This window comes from Aspergillus glaucus (genome assembly GCF_001890805.1).
Source record: "Aspergillus glaucus CBS 516.65 unplaced genomic scaffold ASPGLscaffold_15, whole genome shotgun sequence".
Taxonomy (NCBI): domain Eukaryota; kingdom Fungi; phylum Ascomycota; class Eurotiomycetes; order Eurotiales; family Aspergillaceae; genus Aspergillus; species Aspergillus glaucus.
This window is the reverse complement of record NW_019170467.1, coordinates 511,497-537,262: the sequence shown is the minus strand read 5'-3', so window position 1 is coordinate 537,262 and position 25,766 is coordinate 511,497. Positions and strand designations below refer to the sequence as shown.

Genomic DNA, 25,766 nt, shown 5'->3' with positions numbered 1-25,766 from the left:
GCGGATATCCGGAAGCGCACCGCCACAGGCTGTACCTGTACGTAACAGTACAATACGATATGTGTGGCTGTGACATATCGTCATTGGCGGAAACTAGTGAACCATGGGACCATGCCGCATGGGGTGTGGCTAACCGAACAGCCCTAGGGGCTGTGGTTGGTGTCGGTTATGAGAAGCCGGAATAGTAGTATGTAGTAGTAATTGCAAGTAATTAATTATATTATAAAAGTCTTGGATATATGTAGCTGACCATGTCTGAATCAACTGGGCTGAGCTTTCGTGGTGGCATTACGCCATAGGCGGTCAGGGCGTTTGTCGAACGTGAGTCGAGATCCATCAGCGTCATTTCTCTTTTTTTTTCTTTTCCTACATAGAGGACGACCTCAGCGTCAACTCTCTACAGTTTGTTGAATATTTACATCTCAAGCACAAGATACAACGTCCCTCCTGTCATCTTCTATGCTTGACTCGTGTTCCCTCCCTCCGGTGCCAAACGCAGTGGACAACCGTCATCTCCACAGTGCCGATCCACCGACCCTCATCTTTCAAGGCTTTATTTCTCTTCTTCTTCTTCTTCTTCCGAGTCCTTTTTTTGCACCTCTTTTCTCCCTCTTCTGCTATTTGACTTAGCAGGTTGTCATTGTGTGTTTCGCGTATGTTGATATCACACTCCATCTCCCCCGCTCGTGTGGACTCGCTAACCCGCTTTTTAGATCCCTCCCGCCCTCGAGTCCTCCTGATAGCTCGTCCTCGGTCCTCTGTCCCTTCGTCCCTCCACCCTCTTTCGTTTATCGTGTGTCGTCTAAAGGCTCCGCGACCCTTGATACTGTCTAGTCGCAAGCGTGGATCGAGTGTTGACAGGGTTCTACTACTGAATTTCTTTCTCGCTCTTTTTTCACTCGGATCGATTCCGAAAGAAGAAAAAAAAAAAAAAAAAAAAGCAGCTACGAATACTGTGACATAACAGCGGCTGCTGCGCAGAGTAGGAATGGAGGAGCTGATCAAGAAATCTCAATAGTCGGAGTCCATTTCCTTCATTTTTTTTTTTTTTTTTTTGTTTCTCTTTTGCTGCTTTCAGCTCTGTCATCCGCATTCCTTAGCCCTTTCAGAACCTTCACGCTCTTAACAAAACTAGAAACATGGACATCAATTCGTTACTTTCACCACAGGAATCGAACTCCCAATCGGGACGCTCAACGCCCGGCTCTGCGCCAACTTCCGCGCCGCCGTCCGGTCCATCGCAGAAGGGTTTCCGACGAGGCGGTCGCGCGACTGGTGGACGGGGAGGAATGACCTCGTCTCCGCTTGCGCAGCATGTTCTTGCACCGCCGAACATCCCCGAACCTTCCCCTCCCGCCGTGAGTCCGTCGGTTGGTCCAAACATGGGAGGAGGAAGTGGAACTCCCCCGGCGACTGAACTGCCCCCGTCTCGACAGCCTTCGACTCCGGGAATGGATACACTGGCAGATTTGGCGTCGATGCAGCACCACCAGCCGGCCCGCTCGAGCGCTCCGATCATGCGAGGCGAATCCTACGAGAGTCAGCTTTCTCCTTCGACGATGTTTCCGAATGTCAATCCCATCGTGCATAACACTCCCACCCCGCGTTCGTCGTTTGATATCGCAATGTCTGATGGCCCGAAGAGGGATTACGCGAAGACGTCCATCAAACCCGACGCGCAACTTGCGACTGAGCTTTTTCAGCAGATCCAAGAAACCCCCCACTCGTACACTGCGCACGTCAGCTTTATTCGTCTTCTGCATGCTGGGTTTATGAACCACGTCTATCCTCCCAACAACCCCGAAATCCATGGCGACCCGCATCGGTACGATTTGCTCAAAGATATGAGGACCGCGCGCGAGGAGATGGATAAGCTGTTTGCTATGGGCGAGGATCTATGGGCTGAGTGGATTCAGGACGAAAGTATGCTGGCAAGCAACGTGAACGAACGTATCGCGGTTATGGATCTCTGCCAACGGTCCGTTGAAGAGGAATACGGGAGTACGAAATTGTGGAGCATCTACGGTGAATGGCTTCTATATCTCTACAACGCCGCCCACGGGGAAGCTGGTCATAGTCAATGGACAGAGGAGGACAGGATGATTGGTCGCGAGGTTTTCAACTTCCAACTCGTTCTGGATGTTTGGCACAGAGGTGCGGAAGCAACTCGATGGAGGATCAATGACAGCCACTTGGTCTGGGATCGGTTCCTCGAACTGCAGATACGTGAACTCTCGCACGCTCCGTCGCAGGAGAAGCTCAACCATGTGCGTGGGCTCTTTGAAGTCCGACTTCATACGCCCCACGCTACCTGGGAGCAGACATTCCAAGCATTTTCGAGCTTTGTTTCAACATACTACAACGCCAATTACGAGGAGATCATGTCGAATACAGCGGCGCATACATCGGAAGCGAAGAACAAGTATAGAGCTCGCGAGGATATCGAAATCCGTCTCCGCAATGTGGTGGAAACGGGCGACATGGCTCAAGAATGGGCTGTTTACTCGGAGTATGTGGATTGGGAACTCAGCCGAAATCGGCGACGACGCCAGTTCAGTTTCGATTTGGTCAACGCTGTCTATCAACGCGCCGTCTTGCGGTTCCCCGTCGACGCCAATATGTGGGAGGACTATGTGTTGTTTCTTAGCGACGAGTCCACGCATAAGAATACCAACATGACTACAGTATCCACCCTCGACCGCGCGACACGCCACTGTCCGAGCTCCGGCACTCTCTGGTCGCAGTATCTGCTTAGTTCGGAACGCGAGTTGCAGTCTTTCTCCAAGATTGCCGACATCAAGCACAAGGCTACAAGCACTGGCTTGCTCGATGTGGGCGGAATGGAGGAGGTGCTCAAAGTGCATACGACATGGTGCAGTTATCTCCGCCGGCGGGCCTTTGCGACTGATTCCACTGACGAAGACATTGATGTCGCTGAAGTCGGTATTCGGTCTGCTATTGAAGATGTTCAAGACCTTGGCGAGAAGAAGTACGGCCGGTCGTATGAAGGAGATCCGTTGTTCCGTCTTGAACGCATCTATATCCGCTACCTGAGCGAAAGTGGTAGCTGGGACAGTGCACGGGAGACCTTCAAGGGCTTGGTGGGACGCCGTGGCAACAGTTATGAGTTCTGGCTCACCTACTATTCGTGGGAGTTGATTTCGTGGAGCAAGTTTGTGCAAGGGGAAGCCTCTGCCGATGCGGCTCGAAGAACACCCAATCCGTCGTTTGCAACGGCCGTTCTGAAACAGGCGACCAAGCGGACCGATTTGGACTGGCCCGAGAAAATCGTGCAGGCTTACATTGCTCATTGCGAAGACTACGAGGATTCGGATGAGCTGCAGTTGGCGATGTTGGCGACACGCAAAGCCATGAGAGGTGTCAATGCTCGTCGCGAACGCGAGACCAGAGAAGCCGCCGCGCAGCAACAGGCTCTGGCTCAGCAAGCAGCAGCGTCAACCGAACCTGTCCAACACGACAAACGGAAACGGGAAGATGAAGCTGAATCGAATGGATTGCCTGAGCAGAAAAAGGCGCGTGCAGAGGAGCCAGTTCCGGTCATCAAGACTGAACCGCAGCCCGAGCCCGAGTCTGTTCCTTTGCGGCGCGATCGCGAGAATGCGACCGTTATTGTCAAGAATCTGCCTCATCATATTACAGAACACCGGGTGCGGCAGTTTTTCAGACATGTAAGTCATCCTTCTTCCTTTTCTACAGTATTCAACTGACTTCTTCTCAGTACGGAAACATCACGGGAGTCAAGGTGCTGCCCGGCGAGGACGGAAATTCGGAAGTCGCCATTATCGAGTTTGATACGAAAGATGAAGCTCTCATGGCACAGACTCGTGACCAAAAAATGATTGATGAAAACACCATTCAAGTACAGCTCGGGTCGGGCTCGACGCTATATGTTACTAACTTCCCACCCTCCGCTAATGAGGAATACATTCAAAATCTGTTCCATGGTGTAAGCCGAATCCCCTTGAATCTATAAGCTGCTGTTGCTGACTGGGTAACAGCATGGCGAAATTGTCGACATTCGTTGGCCATCACTCAAGTACAATACTCACCGACGCTTCTGCTACGTGCAATTTAGGGACCCTATCCAAGCTCGTAAAGCAACGGAACTCGACGGATCGAAAGTTGGTACGGACCTGCAGCTCGTTGCTAAGATTTCGGATCCCGGCCGTAAACAAGAGCGTCATGGTCCTATGTACGAGGGGCGGGAGGTTCATGTATCGAATATCGATTGGAAGGCTAGTGAAGATGATGTTAAGGAGGTGTTTTCGAAGTATGGTACTGTGGAATCGGTGCGCATTCCGAGGAAGGTTGATGGTGGGAGCAAAGGATTTGGTTATGTTGTGTTTTCTTCGAAGGTAAGTCTTTCCGCACCAGTATCAAAGGGTAACAGTGCTGACAGCCAAACAGGACGAAGCAAATGCCGCGCTTGCGATGCACGAACAGGAATTCCGCTCTCGACAACTACAAGTGCAGCTATCCAGTCCTCAAGGTATGAAGCGCAGTTCCACGACTATTGTCAACCGTGTTGGAGGCTCGCGATCTCCGTCCGTTGAAGCGAACGGCAAAGCAGACCCAGAAGTTCCGACTGGCGAACGTGCGGCTCGAACTGTCGGGTTGATGAATGTCCCCGACACCGTTAACGATGCACGAATTCGCGCACTGGTGGAGCCGTATGGAAAACTGGTCAAGGTTATTTTACGACCCGACCATCAAGGTGCGATTGTGGAATATGCGGATGTGCACGCTGCAGGCAAGGCTTCATTGGAACTGGAGGGCCAGGGGATTGCGCCTGGGCGTCAGTTGCATGTTGGAACGGTCCCGGAGATGCTCAAGCAGTCTGCGGAGAGGAAAAACACGCGTGCAACGCACTCGGATCTGTCCAAGGAGAAGAAAAACACAGGATCACTTGCTCCGCCTAGTGCGGTTAGACGTCCGCAACAACCCGGACGCGGCAGTGGAAGACGCGGTGGATTAGGAGTAAAGCGCGGAGGAGCGTCAACACAGGCGCGCAATGAAACCACAGAAGGCAATGGCAATGGCAATGGCACGACGGCAACGACAGAAACTGCTCCCCCGACCGAGGGAGGAACAACGACGACGAAGAAGAGCAATGACGATTTCCGGGCGATGATCCAGCGGAGTCAACCAAGTCAAGGTCAAGCGGAGTGAGTTTATGGCGCAAAGGATTTGATATCTATCTTATTTGTCTTGCATGGCAGGTTAGGCGTTTTGTTGCTTGCCGTACTCTACCTTTTCGCGTGTGTTAAGAGTATTACTATTGTGATTCCATTTGATTTGCTGTTGGCATGATGTAGACTATGTTTATTCGGTTTTTTTTTTTTTTTTTTTTTTTTTTTTTTTCGCTTCTTTGCCTACTACTGGTAGTAGCTATGATTTACTAGTTTCGGATGGTTTATTTCTTTCTTATGAGTGATAGATTGATTCAATGGAATGTCTGTATAGTCTCCATGATATGTACATATATATATATAATATATTCGTGGTCTGACTGATCCCGTGACACGCATACATACCACACTTGACGTGATTTAAAAATCAAAGAACATCTATTTAATTCTGTGATTATCCCACGATAAGTATATAACTCCCATATCTGTACAGAGTACATTAACTGCATCTACGGCGGAAGGTATCGCATGCGGCACTCATCTGTCGTCATCGTAACCTCGTCTCCACGTTTTATACAGCTTCAGTTCTTCCCCTCTTCTCCAACTCTTCTACCTTCTTACCTCCTTACAACCAATAGTATCTGAAAACACCACAATGGACTCGCATCTCATTCCCCGCGGATCAGATCGCAATTACACCGGATTCCTGACCAAGACGATTGTCTACTCGGGGACGCTGCTTGTGTTCTTGGCTGGTGGGTTCTGTCGCTAAGCTAAGCTTTTAAGCTAGTTATGACCTATAGCTTGGAACTATTAAAAAACTGACGAGATGTGAAAAAATTTGTTATTTGGTATAGCATTCGGATTAACTATTTCTTCAATCATCGTCCCGAAATGGGTTAGTTATTCTAACCACAAGGTACACCTCCCTATCACCATACATACCACATCACACCATACGCAGTCTATTAACACCGAGGTTTACGACTAGCACTCCTACTCCTACGGCCTGCACCACCGCTGCTCCTCCCTAACCGACACCTGCGAAAGCTTTCCTCAAGGCGAAGACTGCCACGGCGAAGACCGCTACTTCTGCTCCATGTGGCGCTCGGTCGGGTTCCTGATGTCCTTTGCCGTGGTGCTCGAGGGCATGAGCGTGGTTTCGTATCTGATTATAATATCCGGTGGGAAGAGACTACGGGAGTCGGGGTGGAAGGTGCTTAGTTTGTTGATTGTGTTGGGGGCGGTTGTGCAGGCTGCTAGTGTTAGTATTGTGGTGAGTCCTCTTTTACTTGGTTGATTGGATTGGATTGGTGAGCCGTGGTTAATGGTGGACAGGCATATCTGTACGACAACGAGGATCGGTTCTTTGCTGGGTGGAAGTTAGGGGAGAGTTGGGTTTATTGCACGGTGAGCTGGGGGTTGAGTTTGGTTTGTGCGGTGGTGTTGGTTCTTGCTGCGAATACGTTGCCGTCCGAGGGGGGGTATGAGTTGATCCCGGATCATTTTTGATTGACTGTCCGGTAACCGATTGATCCGACTGGTCTGGTGATGGTGGTAATCGTAATCTGATGATCTTATGGTGGCGATGACGATGCCGAGTCTGGCATGTGCCGGCTGATTCGGATTCTTAATGATTTACGACGGTATCTGGCTGGAAAATATGGGGGATCTCTGATATGGGTTTATGATTTGGTTTGATTTAATGCGGGTTGAGGGTTATTACGGCGTTATGGAGCATATGTCTGTTATATGGTGGTATGTTGATACATGCTAATGTCCATTCAATGACAGACTGTTATCTGGTATCGATCTCAAAACTAACTAACTCCAACCTCTATCCCAAAATACATAAGAAAGGACACAAGAAAGAACATAAGCAAAAACGCAACAAAAGAATCTAAACCTTTTGCACAGCACCCCGTCCACTAACCCTCTTCGCACCCTTCTTCCCCTTCCGTCCACCAGCAGCAGCATCCCTAGCCCTCTTCTCCCTCTCCCTCACCCTCACCCTCTCCATCTCAAACACCCACCCCTGAAACTCCGGCAGAATCTCAATATCCGGGAACCGTATCTTCTCCTTCCTCCCCTCCGCCCGCAGAACAGCCAAGTACTCCAACAAGCGGCTGATGATGCCACGGATGTCTTCGAAGGATTTGTTGGGGCCGACTTCTTGACGCAACCAGTCGGGGACGGGGGCGGGCTCGATGTTGGGTTTCTTGCGGCGGCCTTTGGCTTTGTTCTTGGTTTTGGAAGAGGTACTGCGGCGGCGGGGGCTATGGTCGGAGGAGGAGGGATTATCTTCGTCGTGGTCGTGGTCGTTGGAAGATCCAGACGCCGACACAGTGTCGTCGCCGTCGTTATCCTCTCCACCATCCTGTTCCTGATCTTTCGCAGCACTAACCCTCGCACTCTTCCTAGTCCCAACACACCCCCCTCCACTCCCATAATCAACACCATCAACCCTCTCAACCTCCCTCCTCCTCAACACCATCTCAAACCCCTTCACCCCACCCCACCTCTCCATCCTTCCAAGCGAATCCAGCAACAACTCCGCCTGCGTAAATGGCCACTGGGTAGACCTGTAGCGCGCGCGCTGGTAGTGTTTGCGGCAGTAGTGCACCCATATGGAAACGGGGACGAGCTTTGTGACGACTTTGTTGCGCCCGAAGATGTGCGAGATTACTTTTCGGGGGTGTTTGCCGGTACCGTTTTTGAAGGTGGGATTTTTGGTGGGGGAGGAGGTTGTGGTGCAGGGGTTTGTGAATTCGCAGGCTGGTTCGTCTTCGTTGGTCTCTGAGAGTTCAGGGGCGCGGTTGTTGTTGTTGTTGTTGTTGTTGTTGTTGTTGTTGTTGCTGGTGCTGTTGCTGTTGCCGTTGTTGTTGGGGTAGCGGTTGAAGCTGTAGCTGATAGGCGCCATGCTGGACATCTTGACTTGGCTTGGGTGGCTTGGTTGGTCGTATGCTTGGTTTGGACGTATAACCCAAGCAAAAAACCCCAGATAACAGATATAAGACGCAAGCAAGGACGATGCAAAGCGAAAAACGAACGATGGCCACTGAGCAAAGTAAGAAGATGGGAGAACGACAGACACACCAAATCCCATATTTATACCCAAACAAACACCCTAAAGGTGCAAAGAGGCGGGCCATTGATTCGCCATTCCAACGGTAAGTGCCATTCACTGTTCCAACGGGAAATACCATGCCGCCGTAACCGCTGGAAGGGAATTGCCTTATTCATTGAGATGGGACCATGGGAGATACCGTTGGATCTTTGTGGAAATTGGCATTATACCATTCTGGCATTGTAGCGCTTATAGAAGCATTGTCTGTGTCTCTGTCTGGGACAATTGGGATTTAGCATAAGGATGAGTTGACAATGAATGTTGTCTCTTGTGTCGTTCATTGCTTTGGGATGTCTGTAGAAGAGATAGAAGAGACGCTGGAATAAGTGTTTCATTTCCATAGAGAGAGTACGGGAGGCAAGTGAAGAATAAACAGAAATCAAGCTAGTAGGATCGTGGTAGGCGTGTCTAAGATTTGAGTCGGATAACCCTATTGAATTGGTATGGGCAGGAGACGGTGTTTTTTTACCAGTCTAAAGCGAAAGAACGAGAGCGAGACATTGGTGTACAGAGTATACAAAGGAAGAGATAATGGAATATTTTCATGTTCAATGACTTGAATACAGTAGCTATGCGTGTACGTGTACAATAATTAAGCAAAAACTCCAACCATGCAGATGATACCTTTTAATCATGCTGTCGTGTCCCTCCCATATCAAGTACAATCTCATGTCCATCCATATGCAATTCATCAGGCGTCAAACAATGCAATAAAATATACAGGCGTCGCGTTCATAAACATCAAACTGCATAACCAGTAGTCACTCGCGGGACGTATTTCCGAACCGCACGGTTCGTGTTGTAGCCCACAGACCCGATGTCGATCGTGTTGAGTTCCCGGCTCAGTGCGTCCATGCCTCTGCCTTCGTTGCCACTGCCATGGTTGTAGTTGGTACCGGCGGGTATTATCGGGTAGCTTTGGTTCATGGGTTGTGCGATAGGGACTTTAGCGGGGATAGGTGGTCCCGTGCTCGCAGGTTCGTACAGGCTTGACGTGTGAGACCCAGGGGATGGTGAGACGGATTTTCGCGAGGACGAGTAAGAGTCCATGCCAGGGGACCGGCTGTAGTCCCTCCCGCGGTTGTAGTCTGTGTACGCGTCACGTCCACGGACCAAGTCCATTCGCGGGGATGTTCGCTCGACTGCCATGGAGCCCCGCTGGTATGAGCTGTTGGGACGTGGCAGGGTCTTATCCGGCGAGTACGTCCGTTCTCGATCGGCTGATGGCTTGAACGTCACACGAAGGGGTCGGGACTCCCTGGCCGGAGGCGGACTCTGAGCGGGCGGGTTCTTGAAGCGAACAACCAGCTCGGGCTTTCGGTTCTTTTTCTCTGGTTCAGGTGCCCATGTATCAGTCGGCAGGTGGTCGGAGGGATCGATCTCGCGTCCGTTATCGTCGATAATAGGCCCGGGATCCCGTTTCGCCTCTGCCTCGCTCCGTCGCGCGGCCTCCATTGCCTGAGTTGGCGAATCATACTCGCGAGTGGGATCCGCAATCAGAGCAGATCGTGATGCATTGGGATTTAGGGCGTCGTATGAGTCCGGCGAGAAGGGTATCGTTCCCGATGAACGCGCTTCAACCGGGGGTGGCTGTGGACTAACGGATTTGCGCCGTGGAATGACGCGAGAGTCAGAGGCTGCTGAGCCCCCTCTGCTCCTGACCAAAGCGCCGCTCATCGATCCTCGGTCTTCCGCGGGTTGGGATGCAGGTTGCGACACGGGCTTCGCGGGCGGATCAACAGGATACGGAGGCATAACAGGCGTCGGCTCTGGAGGCATAGACACAGGTGGCTGCGAAACGGGTAGTTGAGAAGCAGGCGGTTGAGCAACCATACCGTCCTCTTCAAATAGGACGCTGCGCCTCTTGCTCTCCTTTCGCTCATGGTACATACGGTCTGTCTCTGCGTCTGCAATCCCAGGATCAAAACCGGCGACCAGGCTGGGGGGCATAGACGACGCGGTTGTATGGGGAGGGAGGTCCTGCAATCGAACGTTGTCTGGTACGTAGTGAGAAGGCTGGGATGGAAGGTTTACATCATCTGAAGCACTTGGGGAAGATGCGTACTCTGGAGAGTAGGCTCTGTAGGATGTCCTTGGTGAAGGCACCAACTGCTGACTCGACTGCCCCAGGCCTGATCGATGCACCGGCGGAGGAGGTGGGGGGCCTTCGTCTTCCTCATCTTCCACCTTGGGCTGCATCCTGGAATATTGTATCTGAGGCTCACCGCGGCTCATTGAATTGCGCAATGAGCTATGATTGCTGGCGATGGAGTTGCTGTGCTGATGATAATAGAGACGGTCTTGTTCCGGTCCCGGTCCCGGTCCCGGCTCCGCCAGTGGCGCTGACACGTACTCGTGCGGTGGTTCGCCTGGCATACTCCTCGAATGCCGCAGAGCATAGTTACCAGCTGGCTCATAAGAAACCGGTTCATCGCCGTGAAGGAATCGTTCAGACGATGAAAATGGATAGTCCTGAGTGCTTGGTTGGCGCGGGCGCGTTTCGTATACATGGGAGTTCCTTCGCGGTTCAACAGGTTCTGCAGGTGGCAGTTGCTCTTGGCTGTTTTGGTACAGGTCTTGTCTCGATACGCGATAGTCCATGGGAGGTGGAATCCCATCATATGAAGAATGCGGTCGTCCATGGTTAGAGCGCGCTTGCAAAGCATAAGACTCAGGCGGAGGTTCACGGTACGAGTACTGCTGCTCTACCGGGTCGTATCTGGAAGATGGCGTGGCTTGCGGATAAGTCACCGGAGGATGAACGGGAGCTGGTTGATGGATCGCAGGAGGGAGTTTCGCAGGTAGAGCAGGTTGGCTCAACTGTCTCTGAAAATCATCCGGGCTTTCATGTCCTCTCGCTGGCCGCGGGCCTGTAGGAGCATGTGTCGGCACATCGTATTCGGTTGGCATAATCATAGAATGCCTCGAGGGTTGGCGCAAATGCTCACTGCTACCATTATGGGCCGGCATCGAGTAAGTATGGTGATGACCGTATTGCTGCTGTTGCTGTTCAGGGTAAGGAGCTCTAACAGACGGGAGCTGTGACGGAGCCGGGGCTGTATGTAATTTCTCCGGGGGCGGTGGTCGTACATGAGTTGGGTTATTGGGATCGGTCGGTAATGGACGTCGCCTAATGTCTTTCGGTTGCCGGGGCCCCGACACGGTGGAAGAACTGGATGTTGAGCCGCTGGTTCTGGCCTGTATCCTTCCTGCAGCATGGCTTCGTCGTTCGATCACGGCTTCATCCTGCACACGCGTATCATAGAACGTCATTTCGATACGAACCTCGCCGGCATATCTCCCGCGATACTGTAGTGGATGCCAATTGTCGCTTTGACCACCACCAGGGATAATCAGGTCCCTGAGATCAACCCAAGTTTCTCCGATCATATCGGTTTTCTTATCGTCATTGAAAACGGACACCTTGAGTCTGTAGTAGTCGGGCGATTCATGTACAGTAAAGCGAAGTTCATAGTCCCTGTACCTGTCAGCATCCTCTATTACACAACCATCGATTGAGTAGTTACCATCTAGGAGTTTGACCACCGCGCAAGTCAGTCTCCGTCTTCTTGGCCTCTTTTCCCAAGCGAGCCGCACAGTAAGGATTTTGTTTGCCCATAGTCTTTCTATTAGGCAGGTTCTTGGCACGATCAATAATAGCCACGAGCGTCCCAATTGACGGTCCATCAACGGACATATCAGCGAAGATGCCCGCGGCATGGTTGACCATGGACATCCGGGGGAGTTGTTTGGAAGCCATGATGGGATTTCTTTCCGACAATGTGCTTCCTAGACAGAAACAATGAATAGACGTCCAGTATCCTAGGAAACCGAAATCAACACAATCCAAAAAGATCGTCCCACTAGAAGAAATACCTCAGGTCTCAGTCATGGAGTATAGACGAGTCGTATGGAGTAGTAGAAACGAGTGGAAGACCAATGCAGACAGTCGACGAACGACAAATGGTCCGGATGGAAACAAGCGACAAATTGGAAGAGAAGGAAAGAAAATAAGAAGCAAGTGGCAGATGCAAAGAAAGAAGAACGAGTGAGTGAATGGCTGAGAGAGAGGGATGACGAAGGGTGTCTATCGATACGCGCGATAAGCCTCGATAGCGCTAGTACCGTATGTTATGCTATTTACAGTGCTTTTATTGGTGAGTGAAGCAGAATAGTGGAGTACCATGGAATGAGGGAGGCTGGGATTCGTCGAAAGTGTGGCTGGCAGTTGTCTCTTATTGGCCATGGCGGGTGTTCCTGCATGCGCGTCAAGGAAATACCACCGGATTACATACCAATACGCATCTATCCTCCAGCAAGTATGTATATACTACTACTACAGCACACCACCGAATACTATATACGGCATTTCTAGGTAAAAAAGCCCTTTTACTGCTTTGATCGCATGAATCACCCCTGCATATATCAGCAAGATTACACAGCGCTCAGACGATGAACTCAGCCCAGATCCAGACTCGATCTGCCCGTCCCCAGCCACGCCATTTCTGCTTCAGGCAAAGGAAAAAAAAAAAAAAAAAAAAAAAAAAAAGAAAAAATAACAAGAAAATAGTTGCACGAACCCACCCTCAAGAGTCATGCAAATACGTCTTCCGGATGCTTTCCCGGCGCTTTTCTCCCCACAATAGCTTACTCTTTGTGGTGTCACCGACGATAGCACGACTCGTATAAAGGCCGGATGGAGACTCTCTCACTCCACTCCTGACGGCGTCACCGTAAACTGGCAGGCGTTTTTCCCCTAGTGACAGGTACTGACCCATAGCGTCTCGGAAATTAGAATTGTGATCGTTGGTGTGCAGCAGGTGTGTGGGATAAGCTCGAATCCTTGTCGATATCAGGTAGAAAAGATGTTGCCTGTGGGTTCTTTCGGGCTCATTTCGGGTTTTCCGTGCCATTATCTATTAACAGTCCGGCCGTCGGCTATGTTTCGTGATTGTCTTCACGGCGAATATGGAAGCCTGGGTTGCTAAAGATAGCCTCATTGTACGGAGTGTACGAGCAGTTATGCAGAATACGATCAAAGGGCGCATCCACGTGCCACTCCATTGCCATTGCCAGGAATGTGAAATTCGACTCTCGACTGCCGAGCGAAAAACTGGGGTGTCAGTATGGAATGCTACCAGACGCTTCTTGGAATGGCCAAGAATTTGCTGGGACCAGAATGCGGTCTGGGTCTGAAACACGGTAAACGGGGAAGCAACGAGACGAAAAGAGACACAAAGCTTCTGGAATAGGAAGTGCAGGCGGTGGATCAGATGACCGCCATCTTCAGTGTTCGTTGGACTTCTCTAAGAGCTTCAGAACACGTTTAACTAGACAGTATGTGAGTCCAACTTCCCCGGTGGCAAAGTACCTAGCGGTGTCTAACAAATACAGTGAGGCCCATGCCAATTGTTTTTATGCTTGGGTTATGCTCTTTACAGGCACCGTCCTGCTCCAATTTGAGAATGCGTCGAACAAGTTTCCATGCGCCTTCGATGAGTTGGCTTTGCGCTGGAACCGCAATACACGCTCTCCGCCTTTTACATGCCCGATTCGAACGTCCGTATGCCATAGACCATTGACCGGAGAGTTCCCGGAGAGTTCCCGGAGAACAACACAACGGAATTGACCAAGTGTTCGTTCACACTGCAGTACTGGCCAAGGATACCTGATTCAGGCAAACTGGGCCATAAATACATGAATACGGCCGTACAGACTACCGAGGACGCATTGGATGATATCGCACATAGATGATGCCGGTTTCTTCGCGAAACAGTCCACACAACATCGAACAATAACTGACAATTTACCCTGTACAGGTGCACTCGTCTCCATCATCGGTGGATTGTCTGCTCTGGATCATGTCCTGTCCGAGCAGAAACTTTTTCGCTAGCCCAATGGACGTCATTAAGGTCATCTCATTCTCCCATGTACGGAGTAGCACCTACAGCTCTAATAGCATATGAATACAATATTTTTCGATCTCTTTACAATAAATTACAACATTGAGTGTGCTATCCTGTATTAATGGCTGTCATATGTGTAATTACATACAACCACGCGCTAACCTGATAAGGAATGACCGATAGAACTTTTCCCGATGCGACCAAAAAAGAAAATCTTCCCAGCACCAACCATCATCGCTTTTTACACCGTGCTCCAGCAGGGCTCCGGAGCGGCATAATATCAACAATTCCCTTTGACCAATTGCGACTGTCTATCTGAAAACAAAGGGAACCCCTCGCAGCCATGGCTGCCCCCGTCCTCCCTCTGCAGCAGGTCAAGCTACCAGCGCTGCCCTCGACCCGTCTAACACCAGAGCAACAATACTGGAAGACCTTCAAGAACCCTCTCCTAATCCCCTCGCCGGCCAACGGTCCCGTCAATCTAATTACCCAACCCGCTGCTCCGTCATCCGCCGCTGCTTTCCCATCCCTCACTCAACCCCCCGATGTCTTCACCGTCACCACCGGCGCCCGCGTGCAAATCTACTCCATCCGTACCAGAAAGCTCCTTCGAACAGTCACCCGCTTTGATGATACCGTGCGAGCAACAGATATCCGTCCAGACGGCCGTGTCCTAGCAACCGGTGACGAGTCGGGTACAGTGCAGGTGTTCGACGTGGGATCTCGTGCGATCTTGAAGACATGGAAGGACCACAAGCAGCCCGTGTGGGCGACGAAGTTTTCGCCCAGTGACCCGACGTCCGTTTTCACGGCTAGTGATGACAGAACTGTTCGGTTGTGGGATTTGCCCAGTGAGCATAGCGTGCGGACATTTGTTGGACATACAGATTATGCGCGCAGCGGTGGGTTTATGCCGGGGTCGCTGGCGTCGTCTGGTGTGGTTGTTTCGGGAAGTTATGATCGGACGGTGAGATTGTGGGATCCGCGGATGGAGAGCCGGTCCGCTATGACGTTCAAGATGGGTGCGCCTATTGAGGAAGTTCTGCCTATGCCTACTGGAAGTACGGTTCTGGCTGCTGCGGATAACAAGATTGCTGTTTTGGATATCGTGGCCGGGAAGCCATTGCACATGATCCAGAGTCACCAGAAGACGGTTACGTCGCTTGCGCTGGCCTCTGGTGGCGAGCGACTGCTCAGTGGTGCACTGGATGGACACATGAAGGTATTTGAGACTACTGGGTGGAACATGGTTTCGGGATCGAAGTATCCGTCCCCGATTCTGTCTCTCAACGCCATCACCTCAGGCATCAACCGGGAAGACAAGCACATCGCCGTCGGTATGCAGTCCGGTCTGCTGTCGATCAAGACCCGACTCTCCGGACAACAGAAGATCAAAGAACGCGAACGCAAGAAGGAAATGCAAGCCCTGCTCGAGGGCAATCTCGAAGAACACGACCGCAAAGTCGCAAAACAAAAGCGCGGCTCCGGCTGGGACAAGCGGTTACGCGGACGCGACTTCATCGGCGAAGGAGTAGACATCGTGATCGAAGGACAAGACAAGAAGAAGCGCAAGAAGGAGCAAGCGTGGGAAAACGACATCCGCAAGGCCCGGTACTCCGCCGCGCTCGACCAGGTCCTCACCGGAAGCGACAAGACCGCACAGCTCACTTGCCTGACAACCCTCCGGCACCGGTCGGCGCTGCGGGCGGCGCTGCAAGGACGGGACGAGGTGACACTGCAGCCTGTGTTGCAGTGGGTGTACAAGAACATTACGGAACCGCGATTGGTGACTCTGAGTGTTGAGGTTGGTATGAACCTGCTGGACATTTACTCTGCGAACCTGGGCCAGTCGGCGCAGATCGATAAGATAGTTTCGCGGTTACACCGACGGGTACGGGACGAGGTGGAGATGGCACACCAAGCGTGCCAGACGAAGGGGATGCTGGATATGCTGCGTGCTTCTTGAGTAATTCTAGCAAAAGTGGTGAAGCGTTGGCGTCTGGCCATGAAAAGCATGTTTGTATAGATTTGGATACCTCGGATGGAGTTAGGGTTTGACATGTCAATATCGATAATGCATGGTTGTAAAAGTATTTACATCAACTTCAAGACCGATAAAGCTTGGAAAACCCACCCTCCGGCGGCTGTAGCCAATTCCTCCCATCATACTCCCACCCCTCACCCCCCTCAATAACATGAAACGTATACGCAAACCGACTCCTCCCACTCGTATTCTTCTCACTCTTATGCAGCACATTCCCATGAATCAACACCAACGACCCAGCCTTGATATCCAACACCTCCACTTCCTCCTCCCCTTCCTCCCTCTCTCCCTCTTCCATCCCCTTAGGCAGCTTCGGCCCATCATTCTCCACAAACTCCGTCCCAATCGTAACACCCCCCTCCCCAAACTTCCTCACAAACCGCCTCTTAATCGCACCCCCCTTAGACCCCTTATGCGACCCCTTGTACATCCCCAGCGTCCCGTTCCTGGGACCAGCGTCTTGTAGCGCATACCACCACCCGACTGCAGACGGGGGACTCGTGTACAGAAACTCCGAGTCCCGGTGCGAGGGCACCGCACCGCCTATCGACGGCTGTTTGCAGATAACCATACTTTGCAGAACGTGGGGGTCAGTAAAACCTAGTGACTTTGCGATCGCAGCGTTCCTCTCCGAAAGCGAAACTTTCTCGAATGGCGGCGATAATGCGTGCAATGCATGCCCGATCTTATTAATAGCCAGATGTTTCGGTTTATTCAGCGTCGGTTTCTCGTGCGGTTTCTGGGGATCTGTGGAGAATGCATCCGGCTCGAAGAAGAACCGCACTTTATCGCCGGAGGTTAAAAAGTAGTCATCGCCGACATGGTCTTTTTTAGAATCGTTATCGTCGCCCGTTGTGAATTGCGTGAGGGGGTGGGATCCTAGCGGGAAGGTTTCGAGGAGGTGGTTTGTTTCTGTGATTAGGGAGGAGATTTCGGAGGGGGATAGGTAGTCTGGGAGGACGAGATAGCCGTTTTCGTTGAAGAAGGTAAGTTGGTCTTGAGATAGCGCCATCTTCGTGGTTGAGCTTGTTGTTGGGTGGGAGTTGGTGATGGTGGTAGTGGGAGAAAAAGAAAGTGAGGGTGATAAGAAGCGGGGGAGCTTATCGGAGATAACCGAGGCTTGGGGTTGTATAGCTTCAGATATGCCTTTTTGGGTAGTTTGTGGTTTATTGTTTGGGCCGGTCCAGAACACAGTTCCCCGGGTTATTGCATCAGTTGCCATACTCCGCATCACACCCAGTCAATGGTTTGCTTGGATCACATCTTCAAGGACAAATGGCCACCATCGTGGAGGCAAGTGACATCACCCGCCACGAGATGGTATCTATATATTTCCCATCTGTGTCCTCGTCTATCGAGCATGCACATAGTATGTAAATAGTACAAGCATTTGCAAAGTAGTCAACCGTCCTTTCTTCCCTTTGCACAAGCTCCGCAAAGACCAAAGGACAAAAGAAGCAATGTCCAACTTCACCAGCACATCCTTCTCCTACACCTCAACAACCAACTCCGACGGCGGCACAACAACCGGCCGCCGCTTCTCCACCGCCTCAACAACCGACAAAGACGGCCTCACCATCATCCGCACCGCCCAGCAGGACCTCGGCCAGCCTGCCATAATCGAAGAACGCCGGTACGACAAGTCCGGCCAGGAACAGCTGCTCCCTGCACCGCCGGAGATGGCTGCGTTACCGTCGCCGGGAGCGGGGATGGGTGAGCCGGGGGAAGGGGAGGTGCAGAGGATTACGGAGGTGAATGATGAGACGGCGAGTTATGGGGGTGGGGATATGGGGACGGAGGTTTATGGGTTGAATTCGAGTGAGAATGTTGGTGGGAAGTGGGGGACTCTTGGGTCGGAGTATGTTTTCTCTTTTTTTTTTTTTTTGGCTTTTATTGGACTTATGGCTAATCATATTAAGGACAGCGCCAGTTGAGACTGGTTCGACTCGGGTACAGTATGAGGATCCTAATACGGGGGCCAAGTTGCGCAAGGAGTCGGAGATTGATATGTCACAATTGTTGGGATAGATGCATGTATCTTTATTCGAGATTGTATATACTGGCTGTCAATATATAGCAATGTGATGTAATTACACTCGGATTCTCCCCTCACTCCATCGTGCCTTAGCCTTTTCAATGATAGCCGGCAGACCATATGCCCAGTGGCACAGCATCCCAGCCAAAAACCCAACAGCATCGTTCTTGAATCCCACCAATAGCCCAACGGTAACCATCATAACAGTCCAGCGCTTCCGGCATTCGTCCTCACTCAACACATGCTGACTATTGACCAGATCTCGTGCATCGGATGTATTCAGACTCTCACCCACGCTGACCAGTTCCAACCCCGACGCTATCACCATAACCCCCAGCAACGCCACTGGAAATCGCTTCAACAAGCCCACGAGCGTCTCACCGAAAATAAGCCCGATAAGCACCTTGAGCACACCCAGGAACACCACGCTTGAGCCGGATCGAGCGCCAAACCGGTACTGTGCCGCAAGACCACCAGATCCGTGACACACGGGCATCGCGCCGAACCAGCATCCGACAAGGTTCATAGCGGCCACACTCATCCCAATCGAGGTGGTAGATGGAGTGCGCACCTGTGGCAGAAGATCACTTGCCAGATGTGTAACTGCCACAATCGAGTTCAAAGTTGTGAGTGGGAGTTGTCCGATACCAGCATCAACGGTACCCACGAGCCACTCGTGAGGCCCTGGTACATTGGCAGTCGGCCGCCAGAGTTGGAACGATGGCAGACGGGCTGAGGGACCGGTAGCTGTGCGGATAATGGCAAAGACCAGGCCCAGGACGAACACTGACAGGGCATATGGAGCTTTCCAATAGATTTGCGACCCGAGAAGAGCCAAAAACGCCGCAATCGCCCAGATGCGATTATCGGCCCATGAGGGATGGATCCACGACAAAGATGAGAGTATATTACCCCCGGCCGCGATGATCAAGGACAATCCTGCACCAACCTGGATTCCTTTAATGACTGGAATGGGGATAGCATTGGTAAACCAGTGCAGTAGACCGGTGATACTGAATATCAATACACATATGCTGACAAAAAGCCCCGCGGCTGCGATGGTACCATTGCTGAACGATCTGGTGATAGCAACCGCTCCAATAGCTTTCATAGGCTGGACAGGTAACGGTATACCAAAGAAGACGCCGGTGATTATATTGTAGATTCCGGAGAAAATGAGTGTGCTAGAAAGCGAAATGGTATCGTTGACGGCCAGTGCGATGGCTATGGGGAGGAATGTCCCCAGATCGCCCAGGGAGCCCGAAATCTCCGATACATAACGACGCTGGAATGTTTGGATATTGTGTTTAGTGATATCTCGGAGATCTGGGAGCATGATGGATGTTCTGGAGAAGGTGAGTTGACGTTGAGTGAGATGAGGTCGACCCCGCCTTTTATGCACGACAGATCATCTGATATCCAAGATCTTATCTTCGGGGATGTCAGGCTAGAGGAAAAATTGAAGAATTCGTACATTTTATTCTCAGTATTGATGATTGCGTTTTCATATAATTATTGCATGCTCATCCCGATGCATCAACCCCCCTCCCCCACCCTTTTCCCACCATGGCACTGAACTAATCATGAACATAAGAGCCGGTCCACGCATCCACCATGGAGGATACGATTAGCCCATCTGGATAGCCAGGACACTTAAATTCTGCTCAAATCTCGATCAATTAGCTCTTTTATTTTATTCTCTATCATCTTTAAAACAACGTCGAGAACACCTACTATCAAAATGAGTATAAGTCACCTGCCCAAGAGACATTATACGAAGAGCTAACACAATCTAGAACTTTGTATGCTCCTACCCATCTCGCTAACAAACAAGAAAGAAAGCACCTCACTTACATCAATCCTTCTAGTATATCTTGGCCCAGATTGAGGGCTTTTAACGGAATCAACTTTGGTGATCTTGGCGACTCGTAAGTCCCCGATTATTCCATATCCTATACCCTTTTCACATATACTGATAACTTCCAAAGCGAAAGCCCTCTCCTTGAAGCCGTGTAAAATGCTTTGGAAGACATTGGTGGCAATCTAAACAGTGGCAAAGTTGCGCCTTCTCCACGTGTGTGGCCTCTCTTTGTTGCAGTCACGTATGTCCGGTTCCAGTTTACCCTGTTCTTTCTCAAGACTGTCCTACTAATCCGCTCTGACTGTAGTGTTGACACTTCTCCTGTGCTTGATGAATTGCTCAAGGATAAAATTGAGCAAATCTGGGATTCCATCGAGACTGATAACGGACCTCTTCCTCTATTCCTGCAAATTCACGTAAATACCCAGGGTTAATGTGCCTTGGGGGGGAGTTGAATTTGGCTAATTGGTGGGGTTTTCTGACTATATACCGATACAAAAAATGAATATACATTCAGGAGTCTTTCTCTTTCACATTCCACTTCGTAGCCTTTCTCATGTAGTTAGTCCTGTGGTGTCAGATTGTCTATTTATTCGAAACAAGTTAGAACATTTCCTCGGTGCGAAGAGTGCAAGCTCCATTTGTCGACCAAATGGGATGTGTACAAGGAGAGGGATATGTCACCATGCAAGATGTTATTTGATTATCATTTGAACTTCTGCCATGGTTTTCGTCGTCATGTTCGGGCCTCATTATGATGGAGGCATTGGCTCATCACGTTCTTACGGTCACTTTAAAGGAACTCACGACCATGGGACTGGCATTCATCCTCCGTTTGGTTATAGGTCGTGGCATCGTTATACCAATGGCTTCGTCCAATGGTAAAATGACTTCTTCTACAAAATCAACAACCGCCACGCGACGACCAGATGCCGAAGGCGCGGCTGGGGAAATAAAAAGGTGTTCAAGGACAGTTATATTCATAATTCTGATAACTCGACCGAGCACCTAAGGTTAGCTGCTGAGACGGGTTCCTTGAGTGATATCTCCGGATAAAGAACGTGAAAATGAATGCTAACCTGCATGATAAATTCATCAATATATGCATTGCACACAATCCCAAAAGGAGAGATGTTGGGCCCGCTATATACACAAGTTAAGGGCTGCACTGAACATCTTCTTACCAGTCCAATACAGAAGGAGCTTACTCACTAGTTCCTGGCGGCTTTTTTCATTGTCTATGGTAGCAGCACGCCTGTCAGGCTACAATTCTTCGACTTCGATTATGTCAAGCGTGACCAGAGGGGATTGCGTGAACCTGACCTGAGCTCCAGGGGCTTTTGCGAAATCCTTGTTCCAGGCCGGCTCTGTACAATGAACAGGGTTAGTGTAATAGAGCATAGGACAGTACTATTGGGAACCAGCTACCCAATATTAATTGTGTTTAGCTTCCCGGCAGTGGATGGTCTCCGGAGTGCCCAAATAGGAAACCGGGCTGTCATCACCAGCGCACTTAACATGATTTTAACGCATGGAAGTGTCCATCTGGATTCTCTTTGATGCGAAGCGTTGTCAATGTATATGATACGCGGCTGCTTTCCGAGTCCTTTTTCTTGGCCTTGCGGCCATATTCCACGACAAGAAGTGCAAGCCGTCATGGAACCCTCAGTTTTAATCTATAGTGCGCTCATTTTTTCTCAATATGCGCGAGCGCTCAAAAATACTCCACAGGAGGGAAAAGTCAGGTTCAATACTATTCCTACGAGTTCGGCATCTCTCAAGGGATCAACGTCAACAAATGCAGAGACCGACATTCCCGCGGAGGGTGTATTGTAAATAGCAAAAAGATCAGCGGGGTCAGCCAGCCCTCAGAGTAAGCGAGGCTTGATGGATCTTCAATCAGATTTTTATGATTTCTACTCCAGGAAGGTCCGACGGAGGGGATTCTCCGACCATCTCAGAAACATACATAATTAGCGAGCAGAATCGCAGCGATCGTCCGCAGTTGCTGGCTGATTCTCCAGTTTATCAAGGTATTGATGAACTGTCAACTCAGCCATACAGTGAGTGGCATGGTATTGTGGATGCTCCTGCAGGTTCCTGTGTGTTTATACACCAATAATATCGAATATGATTACGAGTCTGTGGTGATGGAGTGGAGATAAGCTATTCTGCACGAACGGATGCAACCGCACAGACGGCTAAGTGTCCCAGGTGCGGCCGTTTGCCAATCGTAGATAATTCCGGCCGTTAGGGCATTTCTGAGAAGATTTATTATGGATCCTCAGGTGTAATCCTTCCACCGTTTTCCACCTTTAATTATAGTATTTAGTAAATGTTTTTTTCATGCGTGATAATTGGCTCAACAGTTCGTGGTCTATAATGGGCCATGAGGTATGGAATATGTACGGAGTACATAGTTCTCTGCGAAAACAGCAGATAGCAGCAACTACCTCGTGTTCCAAATTAAGGAAAGACGACCCGGTTCTTTGTAGATGCTGAAAAGGGCGCAATGGGAGGCAGTTGTTGCTATATCTTCCCCAGAACGGCAATGCACAGTGAAGAAAAGAATCTGCACACAAGTAGGTGGCTGGCTCAGTGATGTGTAGAGCTGTCAGCGGTGGGTGAACTTTTGACTAGCAAGCCATTCAGCTAACCTCGTGCTTGTCTGGCATGCAGTGGGGTATTGCGATGATTCGACTTACGAGTATGGAGTACAGCATACATCATTCTCCTCCAGTGAGGACCCACAACTCTCAATATCAGCCAGCCACAATACCAACTACTTATAGACGAGAACAGCTAATGACACCGTCTATAGCAAATATCCAGAAATTTAGCTGATTACTTACTATGTACAGCTTGCTGTGCATGTACGTTAATGCAAGGGTATACGGCATTGTGCTAAGACCTAAGTAATGCCATATTGCTACTAGACGGAGGTTACGGGAGACTTTCAGCAGCTGGAAACGTCCGATGTGAATAACGTATTGCAACTTCTAATGTTCCTAGCAATCCCTGATTGTATGTCGGAAGAGCCCATTGTAAGATTGCTCCGCGTAGTTACAGGTATCTACAAACAGTTGGGTCCGAGTATAGACCCCTCACCACAGAGGTATTCACCCAACGCTCTTACTGCCTGTCGCCGTGTAAGTACGGAGTGCTTTTTTCGACCCACTTGGGCTGTATACGGTGTGACACTGCGAGTGTAGGGTTCACTCAGCCCGCGAACCCCACCTCAACTGAACTTTAGATTGGTGATCACAAATAAAAGCCATCACAGGATTTGGGCTGACATGGGGCATTGATGGAACCGTCGACCCCAGCTGAAAAATGGCGAGCATCCCATTCGCTTTCGAAATCAAGCAAGAAGGTCAATCAAACTGTAGCATTCGTCACCTGTACATGCGCTGTATTCCTCGGTACGAGTCTAAGACCAGACGGTTGAACGAGCAGACCTACAGCGCAGAATTGTATTATAAAAAGCCGGTCGTGTATGGCTGAAGAAGGAACATCATCTACTTTCTTTCCTTACCTTTCGAGTGCTTATCAGAACGCATTTTACACTGAAAATGCCAGACACCAACAACCTCAAGTTCGACAAGGACAATATCCAGGCTGATATCTGGTATGGCTATCGAAACCTCCATTATCATGACCTTCTTGATACTGACGTGCGGGAAGGCCTGGTCTGCTGAAGAAATATGAGATCTTTTGCTTCTTCAACATTGCAGATGCCCCCAAGTTCAAGCCCCAGTTGGAGAAAATTGCCAATGAAGTCATCACCCCCGCCTCTAGAGCCCAAGATATGCGAGGCCAAACATTCGAGCACAAGAGTATGCTGGCCAAGGGCACGATCAAAAGCCCGGAGAGGCTGCCGATTGCCGGCGTCAACATCGCATTCAGCCACAACGGCCTGGAAAAGGTAAGTCTCCCGGGACTTCTTTTCTTATTCATCAAAATGCATGAGAACATTGCTGATCCTTTTATCTCTATAGCTGGGGAAGACTGATTTGAAGGACCCAGCGTTTTCTAAGGGTCAATTCCACAGCATGGTGACGGATGGCCGAGACCAAGAGGACCGCTGGCTGAACTCATTCCGGGAAGGGGTGGACGGCGTGCTGCTAATTTGCGGTGAAAAAGAGAAGGTTGAAAATCGACTTGCATGGGTGGAAAAAAGCTTCCTAGGGAAGTCCCACGGCGTGAACACGATCGAGACAATCCGGGGAGAGGATTTGAAAGGCGATAAAGCCGGCCATGAACAGTGAGTGTGGACCGTGATTCAAACTTTATTTTCGGGGCATCTAGTTAATTCGCACTCTCCAGTTTTGGATTCAAGGATGGCATCGCGCAGCCTCAACTGGAGGTCCTTGATAACGCAAAGGCCAATACCCCCAGGAAATCTTTCCGAAGCACGCCGCCAGGGTAAGGCGTCAGACTGATGACCATTATGAGCATGCTAAGCTGACGACTCCAGGTTCATTATCAACGGATACGACGAGGACGAAGAGCCCTCCTGGGCTAAGGACGGCAGTTATCTGGTCTTTAGAAAGTTGAAACAGCATGTCCCGGAATTCAAAAAGTATGTTATCCAATGAGATGTCCTTGCCCATTGGCTGACTGGTCCCTGCAGCTTTTTACAGCACGAGGCTTCCCGTCTGGGATACACTCAAGGACAGCTAGGCGCGCGCCTGGTCGGACGCTGGGAAAGTGGTGAGTCTCGAGATTCATCATCATCATCCGTCGATGAATTGATCCTGACAGTCACTTGCAGGTGCCCCAGTGGAAACCAATCCCGACATCGATAACCTTGGAGATGCTGAGAAGGACGACTTTGACTTCAAATTTAAAGACCAATCAAAGTGCCCCTTTGCGGCCCACATCCGCAAGTCGAGGCCTCGAGGGGACGTTAAGAATTTTTTCGGCGCCGAAGAGGCAAAGTTCGACATTATGCGCCGCGGCATTCCGTATGGGCCCGAAGTGACAGACGATGAGCTGAAGCAGAATAAGACAACCGTGGACCGTGGCCTTCTATTCGCCTGCTACCAGAGTAGCCTCACCAACGGATTCGAGTTTATTACCAACAGTATGCTTCTCCCGCCCTTGGTCTAGAGAAATGGTGATAATCTGGCTGACTGCGTTTTTTTCCTAGGTTGGTTCAACAACAACGAGTTCCCACCCGTGGAACCTGTGATACCCGGTGCCGATCCCATCATGACGGACAGGGCCAAGGATTCCTCCAAGAAGCTCCGCATGAACATCCTCGACAGAAAGGGCGATCCAAATCAGATTGACTTCGACCCATTTGTCGAGTCCCACGGCGGTTCATACTTCTTCATGCCGTCCTTGGCCGCATTGCGGGAGATGGCCCAGGCCAAATAATCGCCTTGTCGGTCACGGTTCGGGGCCAGGGAGATGTTGGTTGTTTTGCCTTATGGTATTACTCCAATGTTCTTTACAGCAATCGTTGTCCTTACCATGATAGAAGTATCAAGAAAGTTTCTTGTCTATATGAAGGCAGCTATGAAGGCAGCTCAAAGCCATAAAGTCATGTCTGTAGATTGATCCTCAATAGTAGTGCTATGATTGTATTAAGCTGTTCTTTGAGCTCGTCAAAAGCCAGTGGTGTCAATCGGTAGATCC

The 25,766-nt window shown here is 50.4% G+C and overlaps 7 protein-coding genes across 7 annotated transcripts; 4 read left to right on the top strand and 3 right to left on the bottom strand.

The window, feature by feature from the left end:
- The first annotated feature begins 1,037 nt into the window (after positions 1-1,037).
- ASPGLDRAFT_175153 (U6 snRNP complex subunit PRP24) lies at positions 1,038-5,380 on the top strand. The gene is made up of 4 exons (XM_022542837.1): positions 1,038-3,689; positions 3,740-3,967; positions 4,020-4,376; positions 4,429-5,380. Exons 1-4 carry the CDS (start codon positions 1,140-1,142, stop codon positions 5,188-5,190), a joined length of 3,897 nt encoding a protein of 1,298 aa, XP_022399192.1. The 5' UTR covers positions 1,038-1,139; the 3' UTR covers positions 5,191-5,380.
- Positions 5,381-5,652: 272 nt separating this feature from the next.
- On the top strand, positions 5,653-6,591 carry ASPGLDRAFT_49291 (uncharacterized protein). The gene is made up of 4 exons (XM_022547066.1): positions 5,653-5,734; positions 5,789-5,905; positions 6,008-6,069; positions 6,142-6,591. Exons 2-4 carry the CDS (start codon positions 5,806-5,808, stop codon positions 6,448-6,450), a joined length of 471 nt encoding a protein of 156 aa, XP_022399191.1. The 5' UTR covers positions 5,653-5,734; positions 5,789-5,805; the 3' UTR covers positions 6,451-6,591.
- A 459-nt stretch (positions 6,592-7,050) lies between these two features.
- Positions 7,051-8,079, bottom strand: ASPGLDRAFT_37232 (putative pathogenicity factor; the record flags this gene model as incomplete). The annotated part of the gene is made up of 1 exon (XM_022544795.1): positions 7,051-8,079. One exon carries the CDS (start codon positions 8,077-8,079, stop codon positions 7,051-7,053), a length of 1,029 nt encoding a protein of 342 aa, XP_022399190.1.
- A 731-nt stretch (positions 8,080-8,810) lies between these two features.
- Positions 8,811-12,240, bottom strand: ASPGLDRAFT_49288 (uncharacterized protein). Its single transcript, XM_022547065.1, has 3 exons — positions 12,154-12,240; positions 11,805-12,099; positions 8,811-11,755 (listed from the first exon to the last, which is right to left on the bottom strand). Exons 2-3 carry the CDS (start codon positions 12,035-12,037, stop codon positions 9,019-9,021), a joined length of 2,970 nt encoding a protein of 989 aa, XP_022399189.1. The 5' UTR covers positions 12,038-12,099; positions 12,154-12,240; the 3' UTR covers positions 8,811-9,018.
- A 2,012-nt stretch (positions 12,241-14,252) lies between these two features.
- On the top strand, positions 14,253-16,219 carry ASPGLDRAFT_548228 (snoRNA-binding rRNA-processing protein UTP15). Its single transcript, XM_022548104.1, has 2 exons — positions 14,253-14,298; positions 14,354-16,219. Exon 2 carries the CDS (start codon positions 14,527-14,529, stop codon positions 16,147-16,149), a length of 1,623 nt encoding a protein of 540 aa, XP_022399188.1. The 5' UTR covers positions 14,253-14,298; positions 14,354-14,526; the 3' UTR covers positions 16,150-16,219.
- A 69-nt stretch (positions 16,220-16,288) lies between these two features.
- Positions 16,289-19,598, bottom strand: ASPGLDRAFT_67939 (uncharacterized protein; the record flags this gene model as incomplete). Its single annotated transcript, XM_022549207.1, has 2 exons — positions 16,289-17,252; positions 18,397-19,598. The coding sequence occupies 2 exons, from the start codon at positions 19,596-19,598 to the stop codon at positions 16,289-16,291; spliced, it is 2,166 nt and encodes a 721-aa protein (XP_022399187.1).
- A 4,097-nt stretch (positions 19,599-23,695) lies between these two features.
- ASPGLDRAFT_83659 (Dyp-type peroxidase) lies at positions 23,696-25,691 on the top strand (the record flags this gene model as incomplete). The annotated part of the gene is made up of 8 exons (XM_022550227.1): positions 23,696-23,751; positions 23,808-24,048; positions 24,122-24,387; positions 24,450-24,548; positions 24,601-24,705; positions 24,757-24,836; positions 24,898-25,209; positions 25,276-25,691. 8 exons carry the CDS (start codon positions 23,696-23,698, stop codon positions 25,503-25,505), a joined length of 1,389 nt encoding a protein of 462 aa, XP_022399186.1. The 3' UTR covers positions 25,506-25,691.
- Positions 25,692-25,766: the final 75 nt, after the last annotated feature.

Bases quoted from the DNA above. Each gene is read 5' to 3' on its own strand.
- ASPGLDRAFT_175153 (XM_022542837.1), top strand. From the start codon at position 1,140: ATGGACATCAATTCGTTACTTTCACCACAGGAATCGAACTCCCAATCG. The intron at 3,968-4,019 runs GTAAGCCGAATC...ACTGGGTAACAG, and splicing joins TTCAAAATCTGTTCCATGGT to CATGGCGAAATTGTCGACAT. The intron at 4,377-4,428 runs GTAAGTCTTTCC...ACAGCCAAACAG, and splicing joins ATGTTGTGTTTTCTTCGAAG to GACGAAGCAAATGCCGCGCT.
- ASPGLDRAFT_49291 (XM_022547066.1), top strand. From the start codon at position 5,806: ATGGACTCGCATCTCATTCCCCGCGGATCAGATCGCAATTACACCGGA. The intron at 5,906-6,007 runs GTGGGTTCTGTC...TATTTGGTATAG, and splicing joins GCTGCTTGTGTTCTTGGCTG to CATTCGGATTAACTATTTCT. The intron at 6,070-6,141 runs GTACACCTCCCT...GTTTACGACTAG, and splicing joins TTAGTTATTCTAACCACAAG to CACTCCTACTCCTACGGCCT.
- ASPGLDRAFT_49288 (XM_022547065.1), bottom strand. From the start codon at position 12,037: ATGGCTTCCAAACAACTCCCCCGGATGTCCATGGTCAACCATGCCGCG. The intron at 11,756-11,804 runs GTAACTACTCAA...TGACAGGTACAG, and splicing joins GGTGGTCAAACTCCTAGATG to GGACTATGAACTTCGCTTTA.
- ASPGLDRAFT_548228 (XM_022548104.1), top strand. From the start codon at position 14,527: ATGGCTGCCCCCGTCCTCCCTCTGCAGCAGGTCAAGCTACCAGCGCTG.